The 27,494-nt window shown below is 35.0% G+C and overlaps 1 protein-coding gene across 2 annotated transcripts; it reads left to right on the top strand.

The window, feature by feature from the left end:
* Window positions 1-347: 347 nt before the first annotated feature.
* plekhm2 (pleckstrin homology domain containing, family M (with RUN domain) member 2) lies at window positions 348-27,302 on the top strand. 2 transcript variants are annotated; one of them, XM_028453434.1, is made up of 20 exons: window positions 348-810; window positions 2,956-3,062; window positions 4,983-5,092; window positions 5,203-5,302; window positions 5,373-5,460; window positions 6,407-6,581; window positions 8,144-8,203; window positions 11,092-11,374; window positions 12,823-13,599; window positions 13,677-13,746; window positions 15,333-15,423; window positions 16,646-16,710; window positions 17,654-17,742; window positions 18,822-18,954; window positions 19,210-19,400; window positions 20,382-20,447; window positions 20,536-20,695; window positions 23,068-23,247; window positions 23,625-23,741; window positions 26,592-27,301. In XM_028453434.1, exons 1-20 carry the CDS (start codon window positions 751-753, stop codon window positions 26,727-26,729), a joined length of 3,060 nt encoding a protein of 1,019 aa, XP_028309235.1. In that variant the 5' UTR covers window positions 348-750; the 3' UTR covers window positions 26,730-27,301. The 2 variants fall into 2 exon arrangements, with proteins under 2 accessions (XP_028309235.1, XP_028309236.1); XM_028453435.1 differs by lacking the exon at window positions 8,144-8,203 and having other exon boundaries at window positions 26,592-27,302.
* The last annotated feature ends 192 nt before the right edge of the window (window positions 27,303-27,494 follow it).

Below are 27,494 nucleotides of genomic sequence, written 5' to 3'. Positions count from 1 at the left end.
TGTATCCTAAAAAAAATAAAAAAATTAAAAAATTAAAAAATAGTATAGCTACTCTCTTCTAACTTAAATTATTTTTATTTGTTAATTGTAAAACTGTATCATGACATAATTTTATGTACACAATGTCATAATAAAAAATAAATAAAAGCACTGGACCGCGCCCGGGGTTCGATCCCCTGTTAAGAGGCGTTTCACGTTGAGTAAGGAAGTAACCGCTGAGCTAAACCAGTACAGGTGTGTTAGGTACTGTTTAGTTATAAGACCTTTGATAGGTCGCAGTACTCCATAGCGGTCGGGTGGTGGCGGTACTGCCAAACAAATTTACCAAAGAAGAAGAAGAAGAAGTCGGAAATCACGTGATATTTGTAGTTTGACTTGGACTCCAACAATCTGAGGGTCTGTGGACAGGCTGTGGGCTTTTTCTGTTGTTTGTCCACATTTACTGAATAACCTATTAATTAAATATAGATAATTAGATTATTAAAGTCGGACGCTAATGGCAGTGCTACACTGCTAACCAGTTCTGTGTATATGGTCAGACATTGGGGAGTCACGGCCTGGTCATCGTAATGTCATGGAGGTAAATCGCCGAAGAAACAATGAAAGACGGACCAGCTGAAGTGTAACTTGTCTTTCGGTTCCTGGATATTTGGACTGTAACGTCTGCTAGCCTTAGCAAGCTAAGGTGTTAGCATTAGCAAACAAACCAGCTCAGTGCCTTTGGAGTCAGCTGACTGAGAGACTACTGTGATGGATCAGCTCAAAGTGAAAGACCGCATACTAGAAAACATCTCTCTGTCTGTGAAGAAGGTGAGCACTTATAGTTTATATTATTATGAAAACTGCTTTTGTCTGCTTAAGTTCAGTGATAGCATCATTTTGCCCTCATTAGGAGTATTAGCAGAGGTGTAAAGAGTACTGATATATCCTATTCAATTACAAATACTGCTACCTACTTGTAAACCATACATAAAATACTCAAGTACAAGTAAAAAGTAGCTCAATGTGATAGTACTCAAAGTAAAAGCTAGCAATTACTTTCACTTTTTGTTGATTTTTGGTAATAAAACTTGGGCCGTGGCTATTCATACGGAATAGACTGCCAGTCTGTTTATACGGAACGCCCCTTATTGGCCAGTTTAGGTGACGTGATAGGTGCACCACGTGACTTTAAGTACCGTCAGTTTTATTTGAGCTCATATTTATTTTTTTAGCTACCTCGCTAACCCGTTTGTTTTAGCCCTAAACCAGGAAATACCCTTTTTCCATATATATTTATTTTTAACTCTACCTAACCATATGCTTAATCCTAACGTTAACCCAGGAAATACCCTAAAATGTGATTTTTTTTTTCTTTTCTCATTTGTCTTTTTAAAGGTTGAATTTGCTGTGTTAAATATGTTAAAATAAAAAAAAAAAAAAAAAAAAAAAAAAAAAAAAAAATATATATATATATATATATATATATATATATATATATATATATATATATATATAACAAAAGCGGGATTCGAACCCACAACCGCAGAAGGAAGAATTCTTGAGTTAGGCGCTTAGATAATTAATTCTGTAGATAGTAAGGGTGTAGGGGGAAAATTGAAGCGAGGTGATATATCGCAATATTTCACCTCACGATTATCGTATTGATCCAAAAAAACTAACTCACTCCTCAATGCATTTTAGATGTAATTTGATTCCACTTTATTTTCATAAAACTCTTTTATAGATGTATGTGGTTAGTTTTTTGTTTTGTTTTGTTTTTTAAATTTTTTTAACTGAATTTATGAACTGATCAGAATCTGTTATAGAAGCAAAAGTTTAACTTTTTTGATAATTTGAAAGTTTGATAAACATACCACTTGTATTTGATATTGGTACTTGAATTACAGTTAGTTGCCATTTACTTGTTCCTGCAAGTTTAAAAAAGTGAAATAAATTGTATTTCATACCATTTTGTACTTTTAAGGGTGAAATTTTTAATTATTGATATTGTGATTTATCGCAATGTATATTATTGTATTGTTTAGTATCGGGTATATATCCTATTGTGACATGCGAACTGTGAATTGTATCATATTGTCAGATTTACAGCAATGCACACTAGGCCTGGGAAATATGTCACGACTCAAGAGAACCCACTCACATATGCTGTCTTTTAGAGGAGAAAAAAAGACAAAAGTGTCACATATAGTTTATCGGTTTTAAGATACTTCCTGCTCCAACACACCTGGATTTGATCATATCATCTAAAGTGGAGGAGGGGCCCCCCAATATTGGTATCGGCCCTAAAAATCCCAAATCAGTCTTGCTTCCTTTGAGATATACGACCATACGGTTACCATATAAATAGACTAATGAAAAATAACTTTGTAGATAACTTTGGTAAAAACAGAACAGTATCATATTAAATTGGCTATAAATAAAAGGACACCTTCCCATGATCACAACCTCAAATCATGACAATTGATCCAACTGATCAACGTCAATATTTTCCTATTATTAGATTAATCAAAGATACATTGTGTGAACATGAACAACCTTTGACTGTTGCATATGTTTTCCCTTCAGTCTTCAGTCAGGCCTTAAGGCTTGAATCACATGCTTTGAAGGATTGAGGGCAGCTCATTAATCTGAGCCACGCTACTGCAGCTTCACCCTGAATTCTTAGAATACTTTGATATTTATATAATGTTTGTTTTGCTCTCTTGTTCCCTGGGCCTAGTGTGAATGGTAACACCTTTTAAACCAATTTCTGAATAGTTTTATACGTTAATCTGCATAATAGAAATGGTTAGAGAATCAGGCATTGTTGGTTTTGTCTTTTTTTGTTGACCAAAGAACATGAACTTGTATTGTATGTACTGTAAATATCATTTGTTTTGGTTAATACGGACGTTTTATGCTTGATTTGAAAGAACACGGCTAATTAGATCAGATGATCTGATCTGCTTCCAGTTGCAGAGTTACTTTGCAGCCTGTGAGGATGAAACCCCAGCGATCAGAAATCATGACCGAGTGCTGCAGCGTCTCTGTGAACACCTGGACCACGCTCTGCTGTACGGGTGAGTCAGTGAGTTATTTAAGTTCATTTCAGTAGGAAATGATGAAACCGACAGTGTTGTAATAACACAGATTAGCCCAGTGTTTGTTAACCTTGGGGTCGCCTGAAATATCTAGTAACTGATAAAAAAAATATGTTATTGATTTGTTATTGTTATTGTTATTATTATTTTCCAGACACAATGTCAAACAAAAGTATTCTATACTTTTGCTTTCTTAAATGCTTTTGTTCAAATGTATTAATTAAATAATTGTTATTCAATTATTTTTTACTATTATCCATCCGTTTTCTGACTCGCTTGCTCCCCTTTTCAGGGTATTATTATTATTATTATTATTATTATTATTATTATTATTATTATTATTATTTTCCAGACACATTCTCAAACAAAAGCATTCTATAACTTCACTTTCTCAAATACACTTTAGTTTAAAATTATATATATAAACTTTTTCACTTCCGATATGATACCGATATTGCAGCCTTGAGTATTGGCCGATACCGATATCGATCCGATACAATATCAGCACGAATCATACATACTTTGACTTATTTTGTAGTGTGGAATGTTAGAAAAGGCTTGATAAAGTGACGTTACTCAAACAGAGAATAATATTCAGCAATAGCAAGTAGGAGAAAAACTGACCTATTTATTATTAACTAATTGGTACATACATTTTAACCTTCAACATGATATCTACAGTATTCTACAATTGAATAAATATAATATAATATATTGGAAATTTTAGATGCAGTCCAATAAAATCCGATATTCTTTTTCTGGCTGATATCGGGCCGATATCAATATCGGATCAGGACACCCCTAATATGTATAAATTAGTATTCAATTATTTTTATTATTATCCATTTTTTGACCTGCTTGCGCTTCTTTTCAGTGATGTGGGGTATTATTATTATTGTTAATAATAAATTGTCATTCTTTACCACACACGATCTCAAACAGAAGTATGTGCACTAACCCTGGTTACTGTGTATTTTTAACACAGTATATCAAACATGATCAAAAAACTAATTCTAGACAAAAAATGTCGCCAGAAATTTGTGATATAAAATAAATATCGAGATATGACTTTCGGTCCATATCGCCCAGCTCTAATCAGGATATATTGTACATTGACATGCAAATCGCGTATCGCAGTGGTTCCCAAACTTCCCACAGTCCCGTACCCCTTCACATCTTTAACCTGAAGCCATGTAAATATAATGTCATATACAATGTTGAACTATCGTGAAATTTGTCCCTGAATTTATGTAATAATAATAGCCAGAATATTTGTATTTCCTGAAGAAAATGTAAGTGAGGATACGGGTGTTGGCTTGTTGTCCTGCCATAGCTTAGCATTAGCCTTAGCTAGCATTAACATTAACTTAGCAATAACATTAGCCTAGCATTAACATTGACCAAGCATCAACTTTAACTTAGTATTACCATAAGCCTAGCAATAGCATTAGCCTAGCAATAATAATAATCTAACATTAGCCTAGCATTAGCATTAGCTTTAACCTAGCATTAACCTAGCATTAACATTAACTTAGCATTAGCCTAGCAATAGCATTAGCCTAACATTAACATTACTGGTACTTAGCATTAGCTTTAACCTAGCATTAACCTTACAATAGCATTAGCTTAACATTAGCATTAACCTAGCATTAACTGCTCCATTTATATTCTCGTTTCCAATGTTGTCACAGTGTCTTTCATTTTCATTCACATACTCCTTTTGACAGTTTGCGTATTCTTGGGGGTACCCGTACCCCACTTTGGGAACCTAGGTTGTATCATTTCGTCAGATTCATGGCATTGCACACCCCTAGTGGCAGTGTTTGTTTCTGTTTTATATTTGTTCTCTGGGATTTGCAGCTGCAGTTTCTTCAGTTCCAGTTGTTTTTTTAACTGCAGGTTGCAGGACATCTCTTCAGGCTACTGGGTGCTGGTCCTCCACTTCACCAGGAGAGAAGCTGTCCGTCAGATAGACGAGCTCCAGCACATAGCCACCAACCTCGGCCGCAGTGAGACGTCAATCTTACCCGTGCTGTGTTTTCACGGATCAAACATAGATAGTAAATCTAAATAAACAGATTCTATATGGAAGTGAGACATTCCCTCTGGTGTTTTTCAGGCCGTGCGTGGTTATATCTCGCATTAAGCGAGAGCTCTTTAGAAAGCTACCTGCGACTCTTCCAGGAAAATCAAGGTCTACTGCAGAAGTATTATTTCAAGTGAGTCATTGAGTGACTTTGTTGAGTTTTAAATGGAAGACAGAGTAATGTCATTTTATCCATCCTGTAGGAATGCACTGGTGTGCAGTCATGATCACCTCACGCTGTTTCTCACCCTGGTGTCCGGCCTGGAGTTCATCCGCTTCGACCTAGAGCTGGTATGTAAATGTCTGTCACACTCAGTGACCTGTTTATTCTTTTAAATACGTCTTACCATAGCTTTAAGCCAGGGTTGGGCTCAATTACATTTTAAAATTACAACTAGGTCTTCAATTATTCATGTTCAGTTAGAATAGAATAGAATAAACCTTTATTGATCCCCATAGAGGAAATTCACACATTGCAGCAAAACCATAGAATAGCAAAAGTAAACAATAAGAACAAAAATAAATACCAATATAGGGTAATAGTACAAATATACAACTGTAGGATGGACATAAATTAGAAAAAAAAGATACAAATTAAAAGAAATACAATGCAAAACAACAACAACAATGGCATAAAAAAACACACAACAATGTGCAAATGTTACAACTCAATTATGATTATGTTTTTTTTACAATTATTATTTCCCCCTGAAAGTCAAGTACAATTACATTCTCAATTACTAAGGTTCAAATTCAATGAATTGCAATTACTGAGTCTTTAATAAATAAGCCTATAAAACGTAACCTTCCTCTTGTGTTAGCTTTTCTGTTAGCATCTTCTATGATGTCAATTTTCACCCATGTCTTAAATCAGCTGTAAAATACACAAAATATAATTTATCATCTCATTTGTTTCTCATCTCTTTTTTACCCCTTGATTTATATATATTTTAAAAAATGCTATATTGATCCTTAAGAGAACTGACAGGTAAACTTGATATTAAACATATTTTAATTATAACTAAAACCCTGGGTCCCGAGTTTTGCGTTTAATTAAATTGCAAATTACAGTTTTTATATAATTTCCATGCTGATTACAAATACAAAGTCAATTATCTGAACTCAATTACAATTCAATGTGATTATGACGGCAACAGATTTTTCCTGTTAAAATTGTAATTTAATTATGTCATAATTGTAATTAATTATTGATTACTGTTGGCTCTCTGTGCTGCAGGATGTGCCCTATCTGGACGTGGCCCCCTACATGCCAGAATATTACAAACCCCACAACTTGCTGGACTTTGAGGAAAGGCTGCCCAGCTCAGACAGCCTGTCCCTCCACTCCTTCACTTCTCTCACCTCCACCAACCTGGAGTGGGACGACAGTGCCATAGCCCCCTCTAGTGAAGGTAGGACACACAGTGTTCCCCTTGGACACCTTGTTCTGTGTTTGGTTTTTTCTCTTATCAGAAAAACTCCAGAAAAACAGACAAAATTATTTTAACATTCACACATTCTCTATTATCAGTCAGAATTTTCCACTTCTAAGCCTTTTAATGCCTTAAAATTATACTTTATTTACCCTCTAGGCTGAAAACAATAGTTTGCATAAATGTATAACATCATATTTTTTGTAATAGTCTTACTTTGCAAAAGTTTGTTTAGAATTCAATTACCTGGCTTAAGTTTTCACAGCTTTAACCTGTTAAACACCAGCCTCATCGCTGAAAATCACATACCCATAATAAATAACGTTTTTAGAAGCTTCTACATGACCTGGCTACATGGCTCATTATTTTAATCAGATTGAAGTTGGACCCTTAGTGGTTATAGTTGATGTAAAATTTTGAAAATATATAATACTGAGTGACAATAAATCACATTTTAAATACAGAAATCTCTAGTCTGCCTAAAAAAAAAAACTAGAGATTTACATCAAATATGAAGACAATTCTCATTAGGGAAGGCTATAAACCAGGAATTATTGAAGTAATCTATGGACATCAACTGCAGCAAGTTTGGTGATAATAATGAATAATAGACCAAAGATTCACATGTTTTTGTAAAAAAAAAGTGTGTAATATGTCAATGAAATGGATTCCAATCATTTTTAGTTATATGTTTGACCACTACATTTTGGCTTGAAATAGAAATGTATCAACTCAAACAAAACCACATCTGAAATGTCAAACTATGATGAAATAACTATATGAAAACCTTGATGTTAATTATAAAAACTATTTGTTTTGTACCTATTTAGCTAAATACACACATACTCTCACACGTAACTATGTTTGATAGACCTAATAGTAATCTAGAATTATTTTGATTGAAATCATGTCTGTGCAAAAACATTTTCTCTGTAAGCATTAAAATACCTTCAGGTTTCTTCTCTGTCCCATAGACAATTATACTCGCACATACTGTCCCCCGAGGTGGTTCTTGAGTTAAATAGAATCACTTTGTGTTAATTTTGTGTCATATTTATAGCTTTTTATTTTTTATTTTTATTTTTTACTATTAATTGACCAGTCCTATTCTAGTAATTTGTTTTTTATACATAACAATTTTCAAATTTCTGGGAAAACTGACTATAATTTTTGTTAACAAGGCAGAAAAAACTTTTAGGAACTTATTAATACCTGCATATTCTTTTTTCCCTTAGTTTAAAGTATAAGCTTGTTCTCTTTTTTAACTTTTAAATTTGGCTCAATTTCATACAGGGAAGCCGATCAAAAAATAATTTTCATTGACTTGATTGTTCTCAACTCTCTACAAGGAACAACAGCATTTCATTTAAAAAAACATTTTTTAAATTTCCTTTACATTGATTCACATTGATTTCTTGATTTAAACTGTTTGATTTGCACATCACATTGTTCTGTTGGTTCATTGATTCAATCTTCTTTCTTCTGTATCGACTCCACATTTCTCTAATGATGAATGTCATTCCTATTTTTTGTTTTTTTAGATTATGATTTTGGTGACATCTTCCCCGTGTTGCAGTCAATGCCCAGTGCAGACTGGGAAGGTGGGACATAAGTTAACCATTTCCTTCCTGCCCTGCCAGCCCCTTTTTCATTCTTTCATTCTTTCTCTCTTTCTTTCTTGTCTGGCATGGCCATCCCACAGTCCCTGCATGCTGGATACAACACTAAGTGCAAAAGCTATTGCTTTAATGAACACAAACTAAATGCAATGCTCCAAAAAATAAGGGAACACTGAAACAACGCATCCTAGAACTCAATGACGGTCATATTCCAGTTGAACATCATGATCCAATGGATGTCTTTAGCTCATACTCATTTTGACATCAGACTTAGTATGAGTTCACGTTGCACACTCAATGAGTATATACTGTCTACTAAATACTAAAAGTATGATTAGGATGATGAGCGTTCCCACTGAAGTATACCTCCAACTTTCCCAAGTTGCATTTCAAACCTACAACGACAAAAACCTTGATCACACTGAGACTAAATATCTGTTAATTCTCCACCTTTGAAAGTTCTGAAAACATTTTAAGTGAGAAAGTGACCAAGTAGAATATCAACATGTGCTTATTTAATCCATAAAACTCACGGAAACGCATTTCAGAGATTTTCGCAGACCCTCCATTGTGCTACTGAAACTTCCGGTTAACTTCAAAATAGGAGCCTTATTTACAAAAGCGGAAGACAAGAAGAGATGGTTTTATTTTGAAAAGAGGATATTTGATTTTTAGCTTGAAGCCAGTCCCAGGACCATTTTACATTCCGCTCGCAATGCATCATGGGACAGTTGAGTATGAGTAGTGTGCAAACCGTGCATATTTGAAAAAGTGTCCTGATATAGTATACAGTACATCCAGGTATTTCTCACGTACTCAATCTTTTCATAATATCTAATGTGAACGCACTACATACTTATTTTGACGTTAGACTTAGTATGAGTAGTACGTTAGTTTGCGATTTCGAACACAGCCATTGTCCTGGTTTCATGACAGGTGAAATTGATTCATAATCAGTGTTACTTCCTAATTGGACATATTGTTTTCACAGAAGTGTGATTGACTTACAGTTACATTGTGTTGTTCCAGTGTTCCCATTATTTAATTTTATTTTTTGGGGGGGAGGGGGCTAGTGTAATTATAGTTTGAACTTGTGTACATTACTTTATGTTGCCTTACGTTATGTTACTATCCACTCATTTTTATTATATTCTAATGTTACAGATTGATAGTAAAGGGATCATAAATGACAGACAAGTATTTTAGATTTTTCTGTAAAAGTTTGAGCCTCAGATAAATGTGTTCCATGCCACCTGTGCATCACAAATATATCATAAAAATATTTATTCTAAATCATGTGTCGACTCAAGCCCTTTTAGACCATCTAATTTGGCCCACAGGAGAAAGTAAAAAATTACAGAAAAAACATGTATTGCCGAGTAAATTAACAAATAATTCAGTTGTCTATATATCTCAGCCTTTTCAAATACACTAATTCAATTATACTCCACAATATTTGGAGAATTGCAATTTTCCCACGTTTTTTATCACGATGTTAGTCACAAAATTAATGAAATTTAAAAGAAAAAATCCTGCAGGGACTTGGGGAAATTATTGTTGAGTTTGCTTGTTTTCCCGTCTAAAATCTGCAGCTCACTTAAGATCAAACTACTTTATATTTGGCCCCTGAACTAAAATGAGTGTGACAGCCCTGTTCCAAATGATTAAAGTTGATGTTCTTCTCAGTCATGTAGTTCTAAAACTAAATCGAACATTTAAAAAATATTGTTATAAACATTTATTTTGAACGCATTCTGTGTAATAACAAAAATGTTGGTATCTTCTATGTTGGCTTCATCTGCAGTTTCAGCGCTTGATGGGATTTCTGCTCCTTTTTACACTGTGCATGTGCCACTCACCATGTGATTAGTGCTTTATTCTATACTTTATTGGCAAGTAAAATGCTTTAAGAACAGTAACTGGTCCACACTTGGTGCAGTTTGTCTGTGTGCAGCTTATTGTTTGCCATGACGGTGCAGTTTAGGGTTTCTACAAATGTTATTTTACAACCTGTTTACTATTAGAATTTGTGATCAGAATTTCCATTTAGGTCATAGGTAGGGCTGAGCGATATGGACTAAAACTCACATCTCAATATTTTTTTATCAAAATGACGATATATGATATAAATCTCAGTATTTTTAACTCAATAAAGTCTTACCAGAAAGACAATTATGGTTTAAATTTGCTGATGAAAAATGCAACACAAGCATCTTTATTAACAAACAGCTGCAGAATATGTGAAACTTTAGTATTCTTCTCCTCTAAGGGACAGCACGTGTGAGTGAGTTCTGTAGTGTTACTTGTTTAGATGAAGCTCTGGGTTAGGATGCACTCAGAAATCCATCAAACTGCTTTTTCAAATGCTGTTCTGTAAAGTAACAAAAACAGCAACTAATAAAATGAGTATTTTAATACAAAATAAGCTATAAAAATATATTTAAAAAATTTGATTTAATTGTAAAGAAGGACACTGTTTGACTGTACTCTATGAATAATATTAAATACTTGTATGACGTGATTTGTACTGTGATTGTATAAATAAAAACAAGTTAAAAATATATATATCGCCAAAATAGAAAACTCGATATATGAATCACGATATACAGTGTGTGTGTGTGTGTGTGTGTATGTGTGTGTGTGTGTGTGTGTGTGTGTGTGTGTGTGTGTGTAAAAATCCAGTGAGTCAGATGAAAACATGTGGTCTATTACTCTGTTTGCTGCTTCTGCATTGAGTGGACTTTTGGTTTGTTTTTTTTAAACTACAGATAAAAAGATCAAATGACTGTGAGGCATGGGACAATATTAAAACATCTCAACATGTCACAAGAGCTGGCGTTACATCAGCATCTTTGTGCTTTTCTATGTAGAAGGCGACCTGACGGACCAGGCCAGCTGTCCACAGTCCAGTGGTTCCGACCCGCAGACCGTCATCAGTGAAACGGCGCTCCTCTCTGTCCCTGTGAAAGAAAAAGAATCCACTCGTCTTTCACCCCCCAGCCCCACCCTCCGACACAACCCCTTCAACGAGGAGTCGGACACCAACACTTCCACTGACGTCACACCGGTCCATGTGGCCAATCATCACACCACCACCTTCATCACCATTGGAGATGATGCAGAAAATACCACTAATGAGCTGGAAGTCATCAGGTAGAGTTTAGTAATGATCATGTCATGTCTGAATAACAGGGATGAGGTCAACTATAATTGGAATTGGAATTTTAAAAATCTGTTACTATCGTTATTGTAATTAAATTGTAATTGAGTTCAGATAATTGACTTTGTAATTGTAATTACCATGAAAATTCTATAAATTGTCAATTATAATTTAACGCAAAACTGGGGAACCATGTTACAGTTCTATGTACAGTTCTACACATATGTAGTTAACAAATATTAAAATATGTTTCATGTCAAGCTTTCCTACATTTTACCATTTAAGAGGTATACTGACACAAAAAAAGCTCAATAAAACTTATATAATCATTGATTAGGAAGCACAACAAGATAATCAGTAGGTTGGAAATAAATGAAATGGTGGATATTTGTTTTTAGTGTGTTTTACAGCTGATTTATGACCTGTTATCATAAGACATGTTAACAGAAAGCTAACACGAGAGGAAGATTCACTTTTATTAGGTAATTTATAGCGCTTTTCAAAAAACTCAGACACTTTACATTGAAAGTACAGATGATTAAGAGAAAATAGTACATATATACATCCAGATTTACCCGGACATGTCCTCTTTTCACGTCTTGTCTGAACTGTTAAGGTATATTTGACAAATTAATGACATTTTCCAGGTTTCCCAGGGACCTTAAATGCATCTCGGGAACTCGTTAATATAAAAGACCGTAACTCCGCTAATATTTGCTCTATCTGAGAAATTCCACCAGTTTCTGAAAGCTAAGGAGTTAAGATTAATCGGGGCTTTCGCCTTTAATTGGCCATGTAATGTTAGTACATTAATGGAATTCGTCCTCTGCATTTAACCCATCCCTGAGGAGCAGTGGGCATTTAACCCATCCCTGAGGAGCAGTGGGCAGCCATTTTGCGGCGCCTGGGGAGCAGTTTGGGGTTAAGGGACTTGCTCAACATCCCACAGTGACAGCCCAGGTGAGGCTTGAACCGGCAACCCTCCGATTACAAGCCCAGCGTCCTTAACCACTAGGCCACCACTCCCCCTAGTTGTCATTATGATAAAAACACATGACAGAATCATTAAAGATGCCACTTTTCACGACAAAATTGTCACGAGAGGGGGAGGCGGAGGGAGGCAGAGAGAATGATTGAGAGATTTTAAAAAGATTTATGAGATTTTTGAAAAGCAGACTGTTAAAATGCGTAATAAAGGTGATTGACATGAGTCACCACTGATTTCAGATTGTTTTTAAGGCTTTGTTATAAAAATAAATTAATTTTAAAACATTATTGACATTAAAAACCTATTTATTTATTATATTAAATTCAATTTTATTCATATAGCGTAAATTACAACTAGTCATCTCAAAGCGCTATATAAAGGAAGTTGGCGTGCATCCAGGATCTTATTGTGAGATAATCATCAATTGTAATTTCATCCTTTGGTTTTCCTAAGGTTGGCCAAAAGGCGGAAAGCATCAAAGAAGCGTCGTGGGAAGGGCTCCACAGATTCCAGCAGCAGCATCCAGAATTCCTTCACCTCTGAGCACATGGACTCCTCCATCCTCACCCCGGAGGACGCCGATTGCCCAAATGGCGCTGGGTTCATGGATTTTGAAAGTAAGTCAAGGAGAAGTACTTTAGGGTCCGAGGTTGTGGAGGAAGGCATTGCAGATGTGAACGGAGAACATCTACGATTGCCAGAAATGGTGGACACCTCCATGGACAGCGTGGGTCAACCACTCAGTGACGTCATGGACCGACTCAATGGGGCTTTGGACAGAGAGGAGGCCTGGGGGGGCGCTGAGGGGGGAGAGGGCAATCACAGGCCATGTGAGCCTCCTGCGCAGCAGCCCTTTCGAGAGGATTCGGGGGGGAAGCCCCCTGATCCAGGAACAACAGACACACCCGGCTCCCCTCTCCCCAACACCCCCAACTTCCTGCAGGCCTCCCCTCCACCTGCAGACTTTTGCTGCTTTGCCCCCAACGGTCCAGACTCTGCTGCCACAGGTGGTGGCCACAATGACTCTGCAGAGCTTAGCCGCTCACAAACTCTTTCAGGTAGCTTCAAAGATGAAGGAGAAGCAACGGCGTCGACAAGACAAGAATCCAACATGAAGGAGGAGGATGAAGGACAGGAAACGCACAACGCTACTCGTACGGCGTCGGAAATGAAGCAAAAGCAGGAGGAGAAAGAAAGTGAAACGGAACCTTGTCATCCTGCTGAGTTTAAGTAAGAAGTCTGAACGACGACTGTCTTTGTGGTGGTGTTTTCTGTTTGTCTAAACCTCATCTTTGTCTATATTTTAGGGTGGATAACAATCACTTACTACTTCTAATGATCCATGTATTCAGAGAGAATGAAGAGCAGCTCTTTAAGGTGACGTACAAACATTTTCATTAGTGCCGCTAGATTCTGAAAAGTTGAAACACGAGTAAAAAAAGAATAAAACAGCAGAACACTGACTTTAACACAGTTTTTTTTTTTTTTTTTTTTTAAACAAAAATGACGTTTGAATTAGGGCTGGACATTATGAACCAAAACTCGTATCTCAATATTTTTTCTCAAAATTACAATATACGATATAAATCTTGATAATTATATTTCAAATGAAGTTTTCCCTGAAAGGCAATTCTGGGTTAAATTTGCTGATGCAAAATGCCACACAGATACATTTATTAACAAACAATTGCATAATATGTGCCAGTTTTGGCCTTTTCTCTTCTAAGGGACAGCACGTGTGAGTGAGTTCTGTAGTGTGGATGTTAAGGGGAAGGTCTGGGTTAGAACGCACTCAGAAATCCCTGCTTTTTATGCTGTTCTGAGAAGGAAAGAAAGCAGCAACTCATAAAAGAAGTATTTTAAAACAAAACAAACTATAAAAAACATATATATTGATATAGGCGATATTGTAATTTTCTATATCACCAAAATAGAAATCTCGATGTATCGCCCAGCCCTAGTTTGAATTCATCTGTGTTTTTGACAACAAGCGTAGAGTGGTTTGTTTTTCCTGTTGAAAATTTCTAATTAGTAATGTTTTCAGACATTTCAAATTTCAGTAAATTAAGTTTATTTCAAAACTAAGACCAGTACTAATCTCAGTTTCAAAACATGATATAAACTATTTTTCTTTAAAACACAATTCTCACACGAGTAATTATTAATATCTGTAAATCAGTATTTGGATGTTTTGCAACCTGGGTTAGAAATGATTTATTAGTCTAAAAATAATAAATCTGATGTGTATCTAATGTTAAAACCATACCAATAACAAATACAAAAAAAACATTTCAGCTTACTTTAATAAAAACAATGTCCCTGTAATGTAAGAGCTTATAAATAGACATTTGTGGATAGATTTATATTCTTATATACAATCACACATAACAAACACACATCATACAAGTATTTTATATTATTCATAGAGTACAGTCAAACAGTGTCCTCCTTTACAATTTTAACATATTTCTGAGATGTGTATATATATATATATATGCTTATTTTGTATTAAAATACTCATTTTATTAGTCACTGTTTTCATTACTTTTCAGAACAACATTTAAAACACAGTTTGATGGATTGCTGAGTGTGTCCTAACCCAGACCTTCCCATAAACAAGCCACACTACAAAACTCACTCACACGTGCTGTCCCTTAGAGGAGAAAAATACTAAATTGTCACATATTGTGCAGCTGTTTGTTAATAAATGTGCCTGTGTGGCATTTTTCACCTGCAAATTTAACCCAGAATTTTCTTTGTGGTAAGACTTATTAAGTTAAAAATATCTAGATTAATTTCGTTTTTCGCCATTTAAAGAAAAAATATCAAGAAATGCCTTTTTGGTCCAGATCGCCCAGCTCTGTTATATAATGTAGATGTTTGTTTCATAGACAAAATAACTTTCTATGAGTGTAATTTCCATATTTATTCATGCATGTTTTCAACTCTTTCTCTGTGTTCAGATGGTGAGGATGAGCACTGGACATATGGAGGGAGACCTGCAGCCTCTTTTTCTGCTGCTCACCGACTGTTACATTTATCTGCTCAGAAAAGGTAAAACTCCTCCTTCTCTGAGTTTATCCATCAGAGTGAAGCTGGAGGCAGTAATGTTGTGGGTCAGAAACACCAGTTTGCAAAGAAGTATAATGCATATGTGTCCAGTGTATTCAAAATAATCATGGTTTCAGACAAGAATAATGGGTAAAATAAATACACACCTGTTCTGTAAACATTACAGTCGTCACTATATAAGTAAATAAATCCCTCTGTGATTCTCCTCTCAAGTAAAATAGTTTGCGTTACTAAACTCAAATCAACCAAAACACTGAATTCCACTCAATGAAGAAGCTGTTCAGTGCATATTTTTTTGCAGTTATTTTCGGTTTGAATAAACCGATAAACAACAAAACTTGACTTACATTAAACTAGTTATGTTAATCTAAGTAATCATTATTTCAGCAAGTAAGTTTAGGCGATATGTGCATTTTAATCCATTTTCAAGGCTGTAAACCAGTGTTTTTCAACTTTTTTTGAGCCGTTTTCAACCCTTTTCATTGGAAAAAAATCCCAAAGCACACCACCATCTAAAATAAAAATAAAAAATGAAACTTTGTAGCCCATAATAACAATATACTCATTCTTATCAAGGAGTCTTGAATAGGAATCAAATAAACACAATGAAAAAAAGTTTTTATGATAGTTGTATTTCTAATTTCTAATAAAAAGTGTAATTAACATTTTTATTAGTGTTTTTAATAGGAATCAAATCAAAACAACAACAAAAAATATTTGATCATCTTTCATATTTTGAATACTTGATTCACATCATGGGACGGGATAAAAGTAAGTAAAAAATAAATAAATATAATTACAACTTTATTCTGTTTAATATTGTTTTGTTTTATATGATATATTTTTTATATGATACTTTTCTATACAATGTATAAAATATATATATTTTATTGTTATGTCTGTGGCTTTGGGACAGGGAGGGGCTCACAGCTGCACAATGGCATATTTGTAGATAATAATTAATTTGTTTTAAAAAATGTTTTTTAGACCAATTTTGTGAAATGGAATAATTTCCCACTGCACAATGGTTAAAAAACTACTGTAAACCATTGTTTTTTTAACGTCAAAGTTCCATAGACTGAGAACAACATCACAAAAGTTAAAAGAGAAGGTTTTAATATTTTTAAACTTGATGCTGGTGTTTTTAAACACATTAATACAGATTTATATTCATGTAAAAGTAAACTTTTCACTGCTTTCTTAGGAGCAGCTGAGAAGCCCTACACTTTGGAGGATGCCGTTTCCTACAACGAGCTGGACTATCTTTCAGTAAGCAGCAATAATGTAATAATGAACCTGCTCAGTTTTTATAAATATTTATCCTAGTTTTGTGTTATTTACATTTACATATTTACATTAGGTTTATTAGATTTTATGTATTATTTGAACAGTCTTTAAAGCTTTGTCATTTTCTGAGCACTTGATGAAGTCGTGTAGTATTTAAATTCTGAAATAAATGATTCAAAAACAGGCTTTGAGCCAGTATAAATAAAAATATTAATAAGAAACATTTAATCTCTGTCCTCTGTGATTTAAAAATACCAAATGATATGAATGTCAAAATGGATTCATCTGTGTACCAGCAGCAATGCAATACTTTAATTAAATACTTAGATACTAAAGTAATAATAATTTCTGATAACAAAAACAAAAAGTATTCATAATATTAATAAAATAATAATAAAAACTGAAATGATGCACCCAACGAGTCCATTCTTTCATGTATCCAACCAGACACTGGTTAACACAAAAGCTAGAGATTGAAATGGGCGGTATTGTGAATTGATGTTTTTGATGTAAATAAAGTAGTAAAAAAAAAAAAAGACAGATTACATTATTTTAAAAAGGAATCATTCACATAAACAAAATACACAACATTGATGATCAAAAACCAAACAAAAATTAAAATAAAAGCCTTAATAAATTGGAATTCACCTAAAACATAATTTTCCAATAATTGTGGAAATTTTGGCAGCAGGTTTAGAATGCACAAACTAATTCTTTTTAAATGTTATTTTAAGTCATTAAAAAAGTGACAAACATGGCTTTGTTTTTTTTTTATATACATATATCTGCATTAATTAATAATACGGATAATTAAAATAGGGTTATACAAAAAACTTTACTTTTATCCTTATATTATATATATTTAAATCAAATTTAATTTAAGGTAGATAGATATAAAGGAAATTATGATGTGATTTTGTTTTAGGTGGGCCTCGACCAGCAAACAGTCACTATAGTTTGCACCAACAGACGAAGGAAATTCCTCTTGGACACCGCTGATGCCTCATTGACTTGGTGATTATAATCAAGTTATCAATATGCAAGTTTTTATGTAACGTGCAGTGTTTTCAATCTTTATTTCGGCTGCTTCCATGTTCTTCTTCTTCAATCTGAGTGTTGTTTTTCTAGTTGTGAGTTTATACATGATCACATCTGTTAAGCATGTATTGATAGTTTATTCCAGTTGAGATGTAAATGATCATTTTTCTGATACTAGAAACCATGACATCATTGGAGTGCTTTTTGGTGACACTTGTCAAACTATATACAGTATTAAGGCTGAACAACTTTGGAAAATAACCTATTTACAATTTTATTTCCTCAATATTGTGATTATTTTTTAAGGTCCTCTTCTATGGGGAGAGATTTGTCTCAACATTATTCACAAATAGATTCATAATTTTTACATGTATTTTTCCATATTTTCACATTTTTTTCAGATTTTCACATGCATTTTTTAGATCTACAAATATATTCACAACGTACACGTTTTATCATTTGTGTGTGTGTATTTATTATGTGTACATTTTCAATTGTGTGCATTTGTTTTTGAGACAAACGTAACGCAGCATCCCTCAGATTCACACACACACAGCTCCCGACCCATATGTCTGTGTCTCAGGTTGGGGGTTCTATCCCAGTCTATACCTGTATATGTGTCGAAGTGTCTTTGGGCAAGACAATGAACCCCAAAGTTGCTCCCAGTGGTCGACTAGCGCCTTGCGTGGCAACTTATTGCCATTGGTGTGTGACTTTGAGTGAATGGGTGAATGAGCTGATATGTAAAGCGCTTTGGGACTACTTCAGTGTAGGAATAAAGAGCTATATAAATCAAGCCCATTTACATGTGTGGAAAGCTACACCCCTCCACTAGGGGGCAGTATTGAAGTCTCTGCTTTAGATTAATTCAATTTACTGATACAAGCTACAGGAATATATTCACAAAATTTGTCCGTCAGAGGGTTATACATATCCAGCGGTTCTCGCTCATACACCTCACAATTTTCCTGCGCTGTGAAAAAATATTTTGTGAGAACCCTGTATTGTACCTGTATTTGTACATATTTTGACAAATAACCCATCTTCGCTCAAAGCTGGTTCCTGTCGGTTCTGAAGTCGGCCATGGTGAAAGGTTGTCGAGAGCCTCCTTATCCGTCTGTTCTGACTGATGCCACCATGGAAAAATTGGCTCTCACTAAGTTTGTCTCCCAGGAGTCTCACTGTGAGGTGAGCGTTGAGTTTTACACTCGAGAATTGTTTTGCTTTCACAGACACAATGAAATTGACTTATTAGGTAGATTAAATCCCCTTATGATCCTAACCTGCTCAAAAATGTAGCCTTTCCTTTTTGGACAATTTACAAAGACAGTTGTAAACGCAGGTGTAAAATTGTCTTGACATAATTAACTCACTAATAGTAAATCACGTATTAATTTGTGTATTTTCTTGCTGCTTTTTCTTTATCCCTGACTTTCCCATCAGGTTTCTGAAGTTTCAATTCACCTGTATTCTTTGGTTCACTGGGAGGATCCAATGGACGTGGTTTTATCTCCCCAAGGCGGCCCACAGAGCTCTACGGGTCTTTCCAGCACTAGAGAAGGAACGCTGCAGTACCGCGCAGGAACCACCTACCTGGGTAAAGAGCTGTGGAAAGGCTGCTACCTGGTTCTCAGGTAAAATAACTCTGATCTTCCTTTATGGTCATTTGGTTCACTTCGAATTTTCTTTGAACATGAAGCTAAGCTTTGTGCTAGCTTCTGAATGCCCATTAACCCTTCTATTATCCTCAAATATTACTAATTCTGCTGGTGGGGGGGGAGGTCAACACTCTCCTTATCAGGTGAGAATGTATCAAAATCAAGGACCTCTTCAAGACAATCCTCTGTCTCAGACACATTCTCCTCTGTCACTTTTACTTTGAAAGAGCTGTTCCAAAACCTCATTGTCAGTAAACCTTTTCCTAGAGGAAATTTTCAAGAGATAGAGGGAGTGAACGTGCATGTCATGCCCCCCCATGTCATGTATCAACTCAAAAGTATCTCAAAAGAAAAAAAAAAAAAAAAAAAAAAAAAAAAGTATCTCTTTACCTGCAGGTGTGGGAATGTAAGGTCACACAGGGGTCACACACAGATAGAATAGTTTTACACCGTTAAAATTCACCCCAGAGAAACACCAATGTGTGCAATACGCGTTCAGCAGATTGTAAAAATATCATCATGATAATTTTACAATTAATTGATCGACCCATCAAATTAGTAAAAGTCATGAGGTAAGAAGCAAAAAACAACAACAAAGTCAACTGTTATTATTTGAATGATAAACATTGAATGGGGTCAAATTGACCCCAAGGATAATAAGAGGGTTCAATTCAAAGATGCACAGGACACATTTATGTCATTCATATCTTTCACTGTCAAACAAAAAGACTAAATGTGCACTGAAACAGATCTGAGTAGTAAGCTTAACATACTGGAATTTTTAAACGTGAATATTTGGAATTTATTGCAAAAATCATATGATTAATTCAGTTAAACAGCACTAAATGTTATTAAACCCTTAAAGTCATTCATGTAAATGATCATGTATGTATGTAGCAAAATATCTTTGTGTTTTCTGATCATATTAACCATTCGCTGTGTCCTCTTTTGCTGCAGTAATGGGATTCTCTACCTGTATGCTGAGAGAACAGATGTGACTCCTCTGCAGTCGGTCACAATGGGGTAAAATCCTCAACAAATGTGAAAAAAACAAAACAATATAAAACAATTTACCTGAATGTATTCTCTTTCTTCGCTCCTCTTATCATAGAGGAGAGTTCTGCGGCGGTTGCCGTCGGTTCAGCAACACAGAACGTCCACATGCGTTCCAAGTCATCCTGACAGAGCGCCCCCCTCTGGTGCTCTGTGCCAACAATGAGCAGGATATGGCCGACTGGATGCAGCTACTCTGCCAGTCTGTCTCTAAAGGGGTGAGGATGGGGGTCAAACATATTTCTTACAAGCCAAAGGGCCCAATCCAACAGAGAATGATTTCATTTTGACTTGAAAAATCATAGAGGATGACTTTGTTATTATGTCACTGTGTGTCCATACTGTCTATGTCCCTAAGTGTGCTTGAGCAAGACAATGAAATCTATCTGGATACTAGAACTGGGTGATATGTACTGAAATTCATATCTCGATATTCTCTTCCAAAATGGCAATATTCGATATAGATCTCGATATTTTTAACTTAATAAAGTCGGTAACACTTTATTTATTAAATAAAATAACAAAAGTTAAGATTTGAGTTTGATATTTAATCTAAAGGAGTTTACTTGTTTTATATTATACTATTGCAGTGCCCGTAGGAAGTGGAAGGTTAAGTACCTTCTTCTTGGATGGCCAAATGAGGTTGTGTTTGAAGGTGGGCTTTTAGCAAGGACACTGTAGGGAGTTTAACCCCATATGTTCTGATTCCAGTTTGTTGTCTTCGCGGATACGGATCTCTTCAGACTGGAACAGACTCGGTCTGGACTCGTTTAGTGACATTAATCCACAACAGTCAGTTTAGATGCACAGAACGGGAGCCAACCGCCGGCTATATACCACTCCAGCTCGCGCCGCTGTGGGTACAAATCCGCAGTCACGTGAATCACTGGTGCGTCCGTCAACTCAGGAGGTGGGGCGTGGGGGTGGGCTCTCCAGTGATTGGCTCTGGTGTGCACGTGATTGTGGTGGCTCCGGTGGACAATGATTGCAGAATTTGTGAAGCATTTATTAAATAATTTATTGACCGTATCATTGCATTCCTAACAAATTCAACGTTGCACACCCTTGAACCAAGCAGCAGCCATGTTGAAACTTTCAGTTCAGTCTGAGCTACACACACACACACACACACACACACACACACACACACACACACACACACACACACACACACACACACACACAGACAGCTTTTATAGAGAGATTTGTATACAGTAGTATAGTAATAAGGAACATTAAAAATAATAACGAACAGACTTTTACATTTTTTTGTTAACACTTTACTGGAAGTTTTATACAAAATGGCTGACATTACGCTGTCATTAGCATGAATAAGGTGTCATGAAGGCTGTCGTTAAGTGTTCGTTATCCTAATTCCACTAGATTCCTCCACCTAACCAAAAAATGCCAACATAGCTCCAAAGGTGTCATAATTTAGTGAACGACACTTAATGACTTCATAATGTATAAAACTTCAGGTAAAGTGTGACCATAAAGTCTTACCAGAAAGACAATTCCAGGTTAAATTTGCTGATGCAAAATGCCGCACAGGCATATTTATTAACAAACCGCTGCACAATATGTGCAACTTTTGCCTTTTTCTCCTCTAAGGGACAGCACGTGTGAGTGAGTTCTGTAGTGTGGTTTGTTTAGTGTTGGGACACACTCAGTAATCCATCAGATTTTTCATGCTGTTCTGAGAAGTAGTGATAGCAGTGACTCCTAAAATGAGTATTTTAATAAAAAATGAGCTATAGAAGAAAAATATATTGATATAGGCCAGGGGTCTCCAACCTGCGGCTCTGGAGCCTCATATGGTTCTTTGACTCTTTTGCAATGGCTCTTTGTAGCTTTAAAAATAAAATAAAATAATTAATTGTTATTTCTTACAGAGGGTGTTGATGATTTGACATTTACGTCAAATAAAATTATGATAAAACAACAATAACCTAAAAATAAATCACATCGTGCAATAACTCTGCCACCTTCCTACTTCAAATCCTACAACCTCTATTGACCATCAACTGCCCTTGCACCTCAGAATCAGAATTCCTTTATTAATCCCAGGGGGAAATTGCTGTAGCTAACCTTAAGTTTTAAATCCCTTGTAAGATAACTAAACTAACAAAAATACTATTTTGGAAGAAAATATAGATTATATCTGTGTGGGGAATAATGTATTTCATTGCCAACCTGCCACCTTAATATGCATGCTTTATGTGTTGCAAGAAATGAGAAATTAACGTGTGTTGACTAACATGATCATGTGTTATCAAATTCAAGTTATTTTTTGTAGCCTTTCAAATGTATTAACTCATCAAATGATTTGATATTATTTTAACTGTGTCTTCATTGAGAAGGTTTTTTTTTGACTCCAGAAGGACTTTAATCCAGGTGAGATGAGGCAAAACGGCTGCATTGAGAGTAAAGGTTGCAGAGCCCTGATAGAGGAGATATTGCAGTTTTATTTATCGCAAAAACAGAAATCGCAATATATCTTGACTCTTGATATATTGCCCAGGCCTACTGGTTACAGATTCTTACTACTTTAATGGGTGAGTTATAGCTAACCAATGGCTGCTTGTGTTAGGTCATCCCTCAGGGTGTTGCTCCCAACCCGTGCATTCCATGTTGCCTCGTAGTGACGTCTGAGAAGCTGCTAACCTGCCATCAGGACTGTCAGACCAGCTTCTTTCGTTCTCTGGGCAGCGTCGATATCTGTGACGTCATCGCCGTCTGCCTGGAGGCCGACAAGCAGTACTGCGTTATTGTGAGTGCTTTTATTTCACTACCAAAAATTTATTTTAGTTTAATGACATCAGAGGTAGGAGGTGTACGCCTTGGTGTTTTTTAAAAAATCATATTATGGTGAAGTTTTAAAATCAGATCTTGGAAAGATTTAACTTTTTCCAGAATATGGGTCTTTTTTTACACATATTTGAAAGAAGAAAAAAAAAAGTAACAGCACAAACTCTTAAGTTGCCTTTAAAATCATTAAACTGTATTTATTCTGTGTATTAAATAAACATTATTCAGTGTGTGGAATTGGCAGATGTACCATCAGGTTCTGTCAAACTCAATACTAAATAAAAACAAAGTGTGATCATGACAGAATTTTTATCCATCAACCATCTGTGTCTTCAATAGGAGTTTGCAGAAGATCGTAATCACTTCCTTCCTCCATGGGTTCTGTACTTCAGTGGGTGTGAAGCCAGAGATCATCTGCTGAAAGCTCTCGGCCATGCATGGAGGTCCATTTATCAGGTGATTTATGAGCAAATAAATGTATGGATGGATGGAATATTATCAGCAATTCACTATCAGTGGTTATAATGGATACAAGTTTGATCCCTCCATCTGTTTAGAGTTTTACAACCTTGTGGTCGCCTGGATTTTTCTGAAAAATGAAATTACATTTTTGAAATGTTTTACTTATCTATGTTTTTTTTTTTTTCCAAATTAAAACAAAGCACAATCTTAAACAACTCAATTCTTTACTCTCACTTCGTCAAATATAAATGTAGTTCACAATTAATAAAAATAAATCTAATACTGTGTATAACAAACAGGGTTGGGATCAATTATAATTGTAATCGTGTAATTGATTATTAATTGCAATTGTGGCATAGTTATAATTGTAATGTTTAAAATCTGTTGCTGTTGTAATTGTAATTCAATTGTAATTGAATTTAGAAAATTGACTTTGTAATTGCAATTGCCATGAAAATTCTATAAAAATTGTCAATAATAATTTAACGCTAAACTCTGGGAGCATGTTACAGTTCTATGTACAGTTCTACACATATGTAGTTAACAATTATTAAAATATGTTTCATATCAAGCTTTCCTACATTTTACCATTAAAGAATAAATAAATAAATTAATCGAGGGCTACACTGACACAAAAAAGGCTCAGACGGCCACACCAAAAATATGAATACCTATTATTAACAAGGTAATCAATAGATGGGCAATAAATTATATGATATTTGTTTATTATTTTACAGCTGATTTAGTTATCATAAGGGATGCTAACAGAAAGCTAACACAATAGGAAGGTTAACTTTTATTAGGTAATTTATTTCAGGCTTAGTAATTGTGATTCATTTTAATTGAACTTTAGTAATTGAGAATGTAATTGTAATTCACTTCTTAAGGATAAAAAATAATTTTAATTGGAAAAAAATGCTGGTCAGTGTAATCGTAATTGAATTGTAATTGAACATGGGTAATTAAAAAATGTAATTGACCTCAACCCTGATGACAAACATCAAAAACTTGGTTGTAAAAAATGGGGTCGAGATCCTAAAAATGTTTGGAACTACTGGTTTAGAGCTAGAGCAGGGTTGGGGTCAATTACAATTGTCATAGATAATTATTTGCAATTATAACATAATTGTAATTGTAAATTGCATTGTAATTAAGCTGAGAAAATTAACTTTGTAATTGTAATCAGCATGGATGTTATATAAGAACTGTCATTTACAATTTAATTAAACACAAAACTAGGAAACCTCATTATAATTCTATGTCTCACACTAGGGCTGGGCGATATGGCCTTTTATAAATACCGCGATATTTTTAGGCCATGTCACGATACACGATATATATCTCGATATTTTGCATTACCCTTGAATTAACACTTTGATGCACAAAATCACACCAGTATGATGATTCTATATGTCTACATTAAAACATTCTTGATCATACTGCATTAATATATGCCAATTTTAAACTTTCATGCAAAAAAGGGGATATCACAACTAAGTCAAAGTTGACATAACTGTATTTATTAAACAGTGAGTGGCTCAAACATAAAATTGTCAACAGAAAGTGCACGTTCTGTGCAAAATTGTCACAGAGACATTTCAAAACAAGACATTAGTGCAGGATGCAACTCACATGGCATTTCAAAACACAAAATTAAAGTGCACTTTTTGTACATAATGCCACTACAATATTTTAAAACAAATAGTGCCCTTTTGTGCATGTTGTCATTAAGATGACATTTCAAAAAAAAAAAAAAAAAAGTCCGTGAGTTTAACGGTATGGTCATTTTCAACACCGCACAGACTACAAGCTGCGATATATCGAGTATATTCGATATATCGCCCAGCCCTATCTCACACATATGTAAATAACAACTATTAAATTTGTTTATTATTGAGTTTATCTGTCAGTTCTCTTAAGGTTCAATAATGCATTTAAATAAATATATAAATTGTGGGGTATAGTGACAGAAAAAATGCTCATACACCCACACCAAAAACATTAAAACCATTATTTTCATGGATAAATGAGTCTAACAAGGTGACGAGAAACAAATTAGATGATGGATAATATTTTTTTGTGTATTTTACAGCTCATTTAAAACATGGGTCAAAACTGGCTGTGTTATCGTTTCATGGCACATGAGTCAAACTCACGGCTCTGGGGCCAAATCTGGCCCTTGGGAGCATCCAATTTGGCCCGCAGGAGAAAGTGAAAATGACAAAGAAAACATGAATCATTGTGTAAATAAAACAAAACAATATTTGCAGGGGTTCACAGTTTTCTCTGTGCTTAGAGTATATCGCATGATGGCATTTTTAATGTTAAACTGTTGGAAAAAAAAACAAATTTTTACTCAAATGATCACATAACATTTTCCTTAATTAAATAAAAATTGGTCACACAACTAGGAAACTGAAATCTGTCACTTGTTGCTTGGATATTGTCGGTTTCTTACATTTTTTGTATTTTATGTTTACGTACAAGTGTAAACTAGGGAACAATAATGTCAAATTACTCGTTTTCCTGCATAAAATTTGTGGCCCATTTCAGATCAAACTGCTCTGTATTTGGCCCCAAACTAAAATGAGAGTGACACCCCTGTTTTATTGGCTTACTTATTAAAGTCTCAGTAAATATGATTAATTGTAATTGAGAATGTAATTGTAATTGATTTTCAGGGAGAAAATAATAATTGTAATATTAATTTTAATTGTAAAAATTTTTGTTCAACGTAATTGTACATTAGTTGTAATTGAACATGGATAATTGACGGCATAATTGTGATTTAAAAATGTAAATGAGCTGAACCCTGGTTTAGAGTGTTTGTCTTGTTGTACACAGGTGGATCTTCCCCACAGAGAGATCTGTGAGCGCTTGGTGCAGAAACGCTGCAGCGAGGCTTTGGCTCTGATCAGGAGTGTGTGGCAGAGAGCAGACAGTCTGGCTCGAGGCAGAGCTCAGCGTGAACCTTGGTGCTGACACGCACACGCACACACACACACACACACACACACACACACTCTCTCACTCATTAGCCGACTCTGAGGAGACCCAATCTACTCCTAGCTCAGAGCGTATCTGAACATGCTGGTGAGCAGTGACTGTGCTCAGTTCTGAAACACATCCAGCAGATTTAGTGTCGCAGCAGCTTTAGAAGCGTTTCATCCCTGCTGAAGCACCAAGTGCACATTAATATAAAGTGGTCAGATAGCCTACAGCAGGGTTGGGGTCAATTACATCTTTTCAGTTAGAATTACTTCGTCAATGACCCATGTTCAATTAAAATTACAGTTACCAGCATTTTTTCCCTAATTACCATTAAATTCCAGTTATTTTTATCCTCAGAAAGTCAGTTACAATTCTGTTCTCAATTACTAAAGTTCAATTCCAATTAATCACAATTACTGAGTCTGAATTAATAACCGAATAAAAGTTAACCTCCCTCTTGTGTTAGCTTTCTGTTAGCATTTCTTATGATAACTGGTCTTAAATCACCTGTAAAATACACTAATAACAAATGTCTATCATCTAATTTTTTTCTCTATCTATTGGTTACATTGTTTGGCTTCCTAATCAATGAAAATATAGATTTTAATATTTTTGGTGTGGGCTTCTGAGGCTTTTTTTGTGTCAGTGTACCACTAGATTAATTTTTTTTAATTGGTAAAATGTGTGAAAAGTTTGATATGAAACATATTTTAATAATCAACTACATACAGTATGTGTAGAATGTACATAGAACTG

Source organism: Gouania willdenowi, chromosome 7 (genome assembly GCF_900634775.1).
Source record: "Gouania willdenowi chromosome 7, fGouWil2.1, whole genome shotgun sequence".
NCBI classification, from domain to species: Eukaryota; Metazoa; Chordata; class Actinopteri; order Blenniiformes; family Gobiesocidae; genus Gouania; species Gouania willdenowi.
The sequence above is the reverse complement of the archived record's forward strand: the minus strand, read 5'-3'. Positions and strand labels throughout refer to the sequence as shown.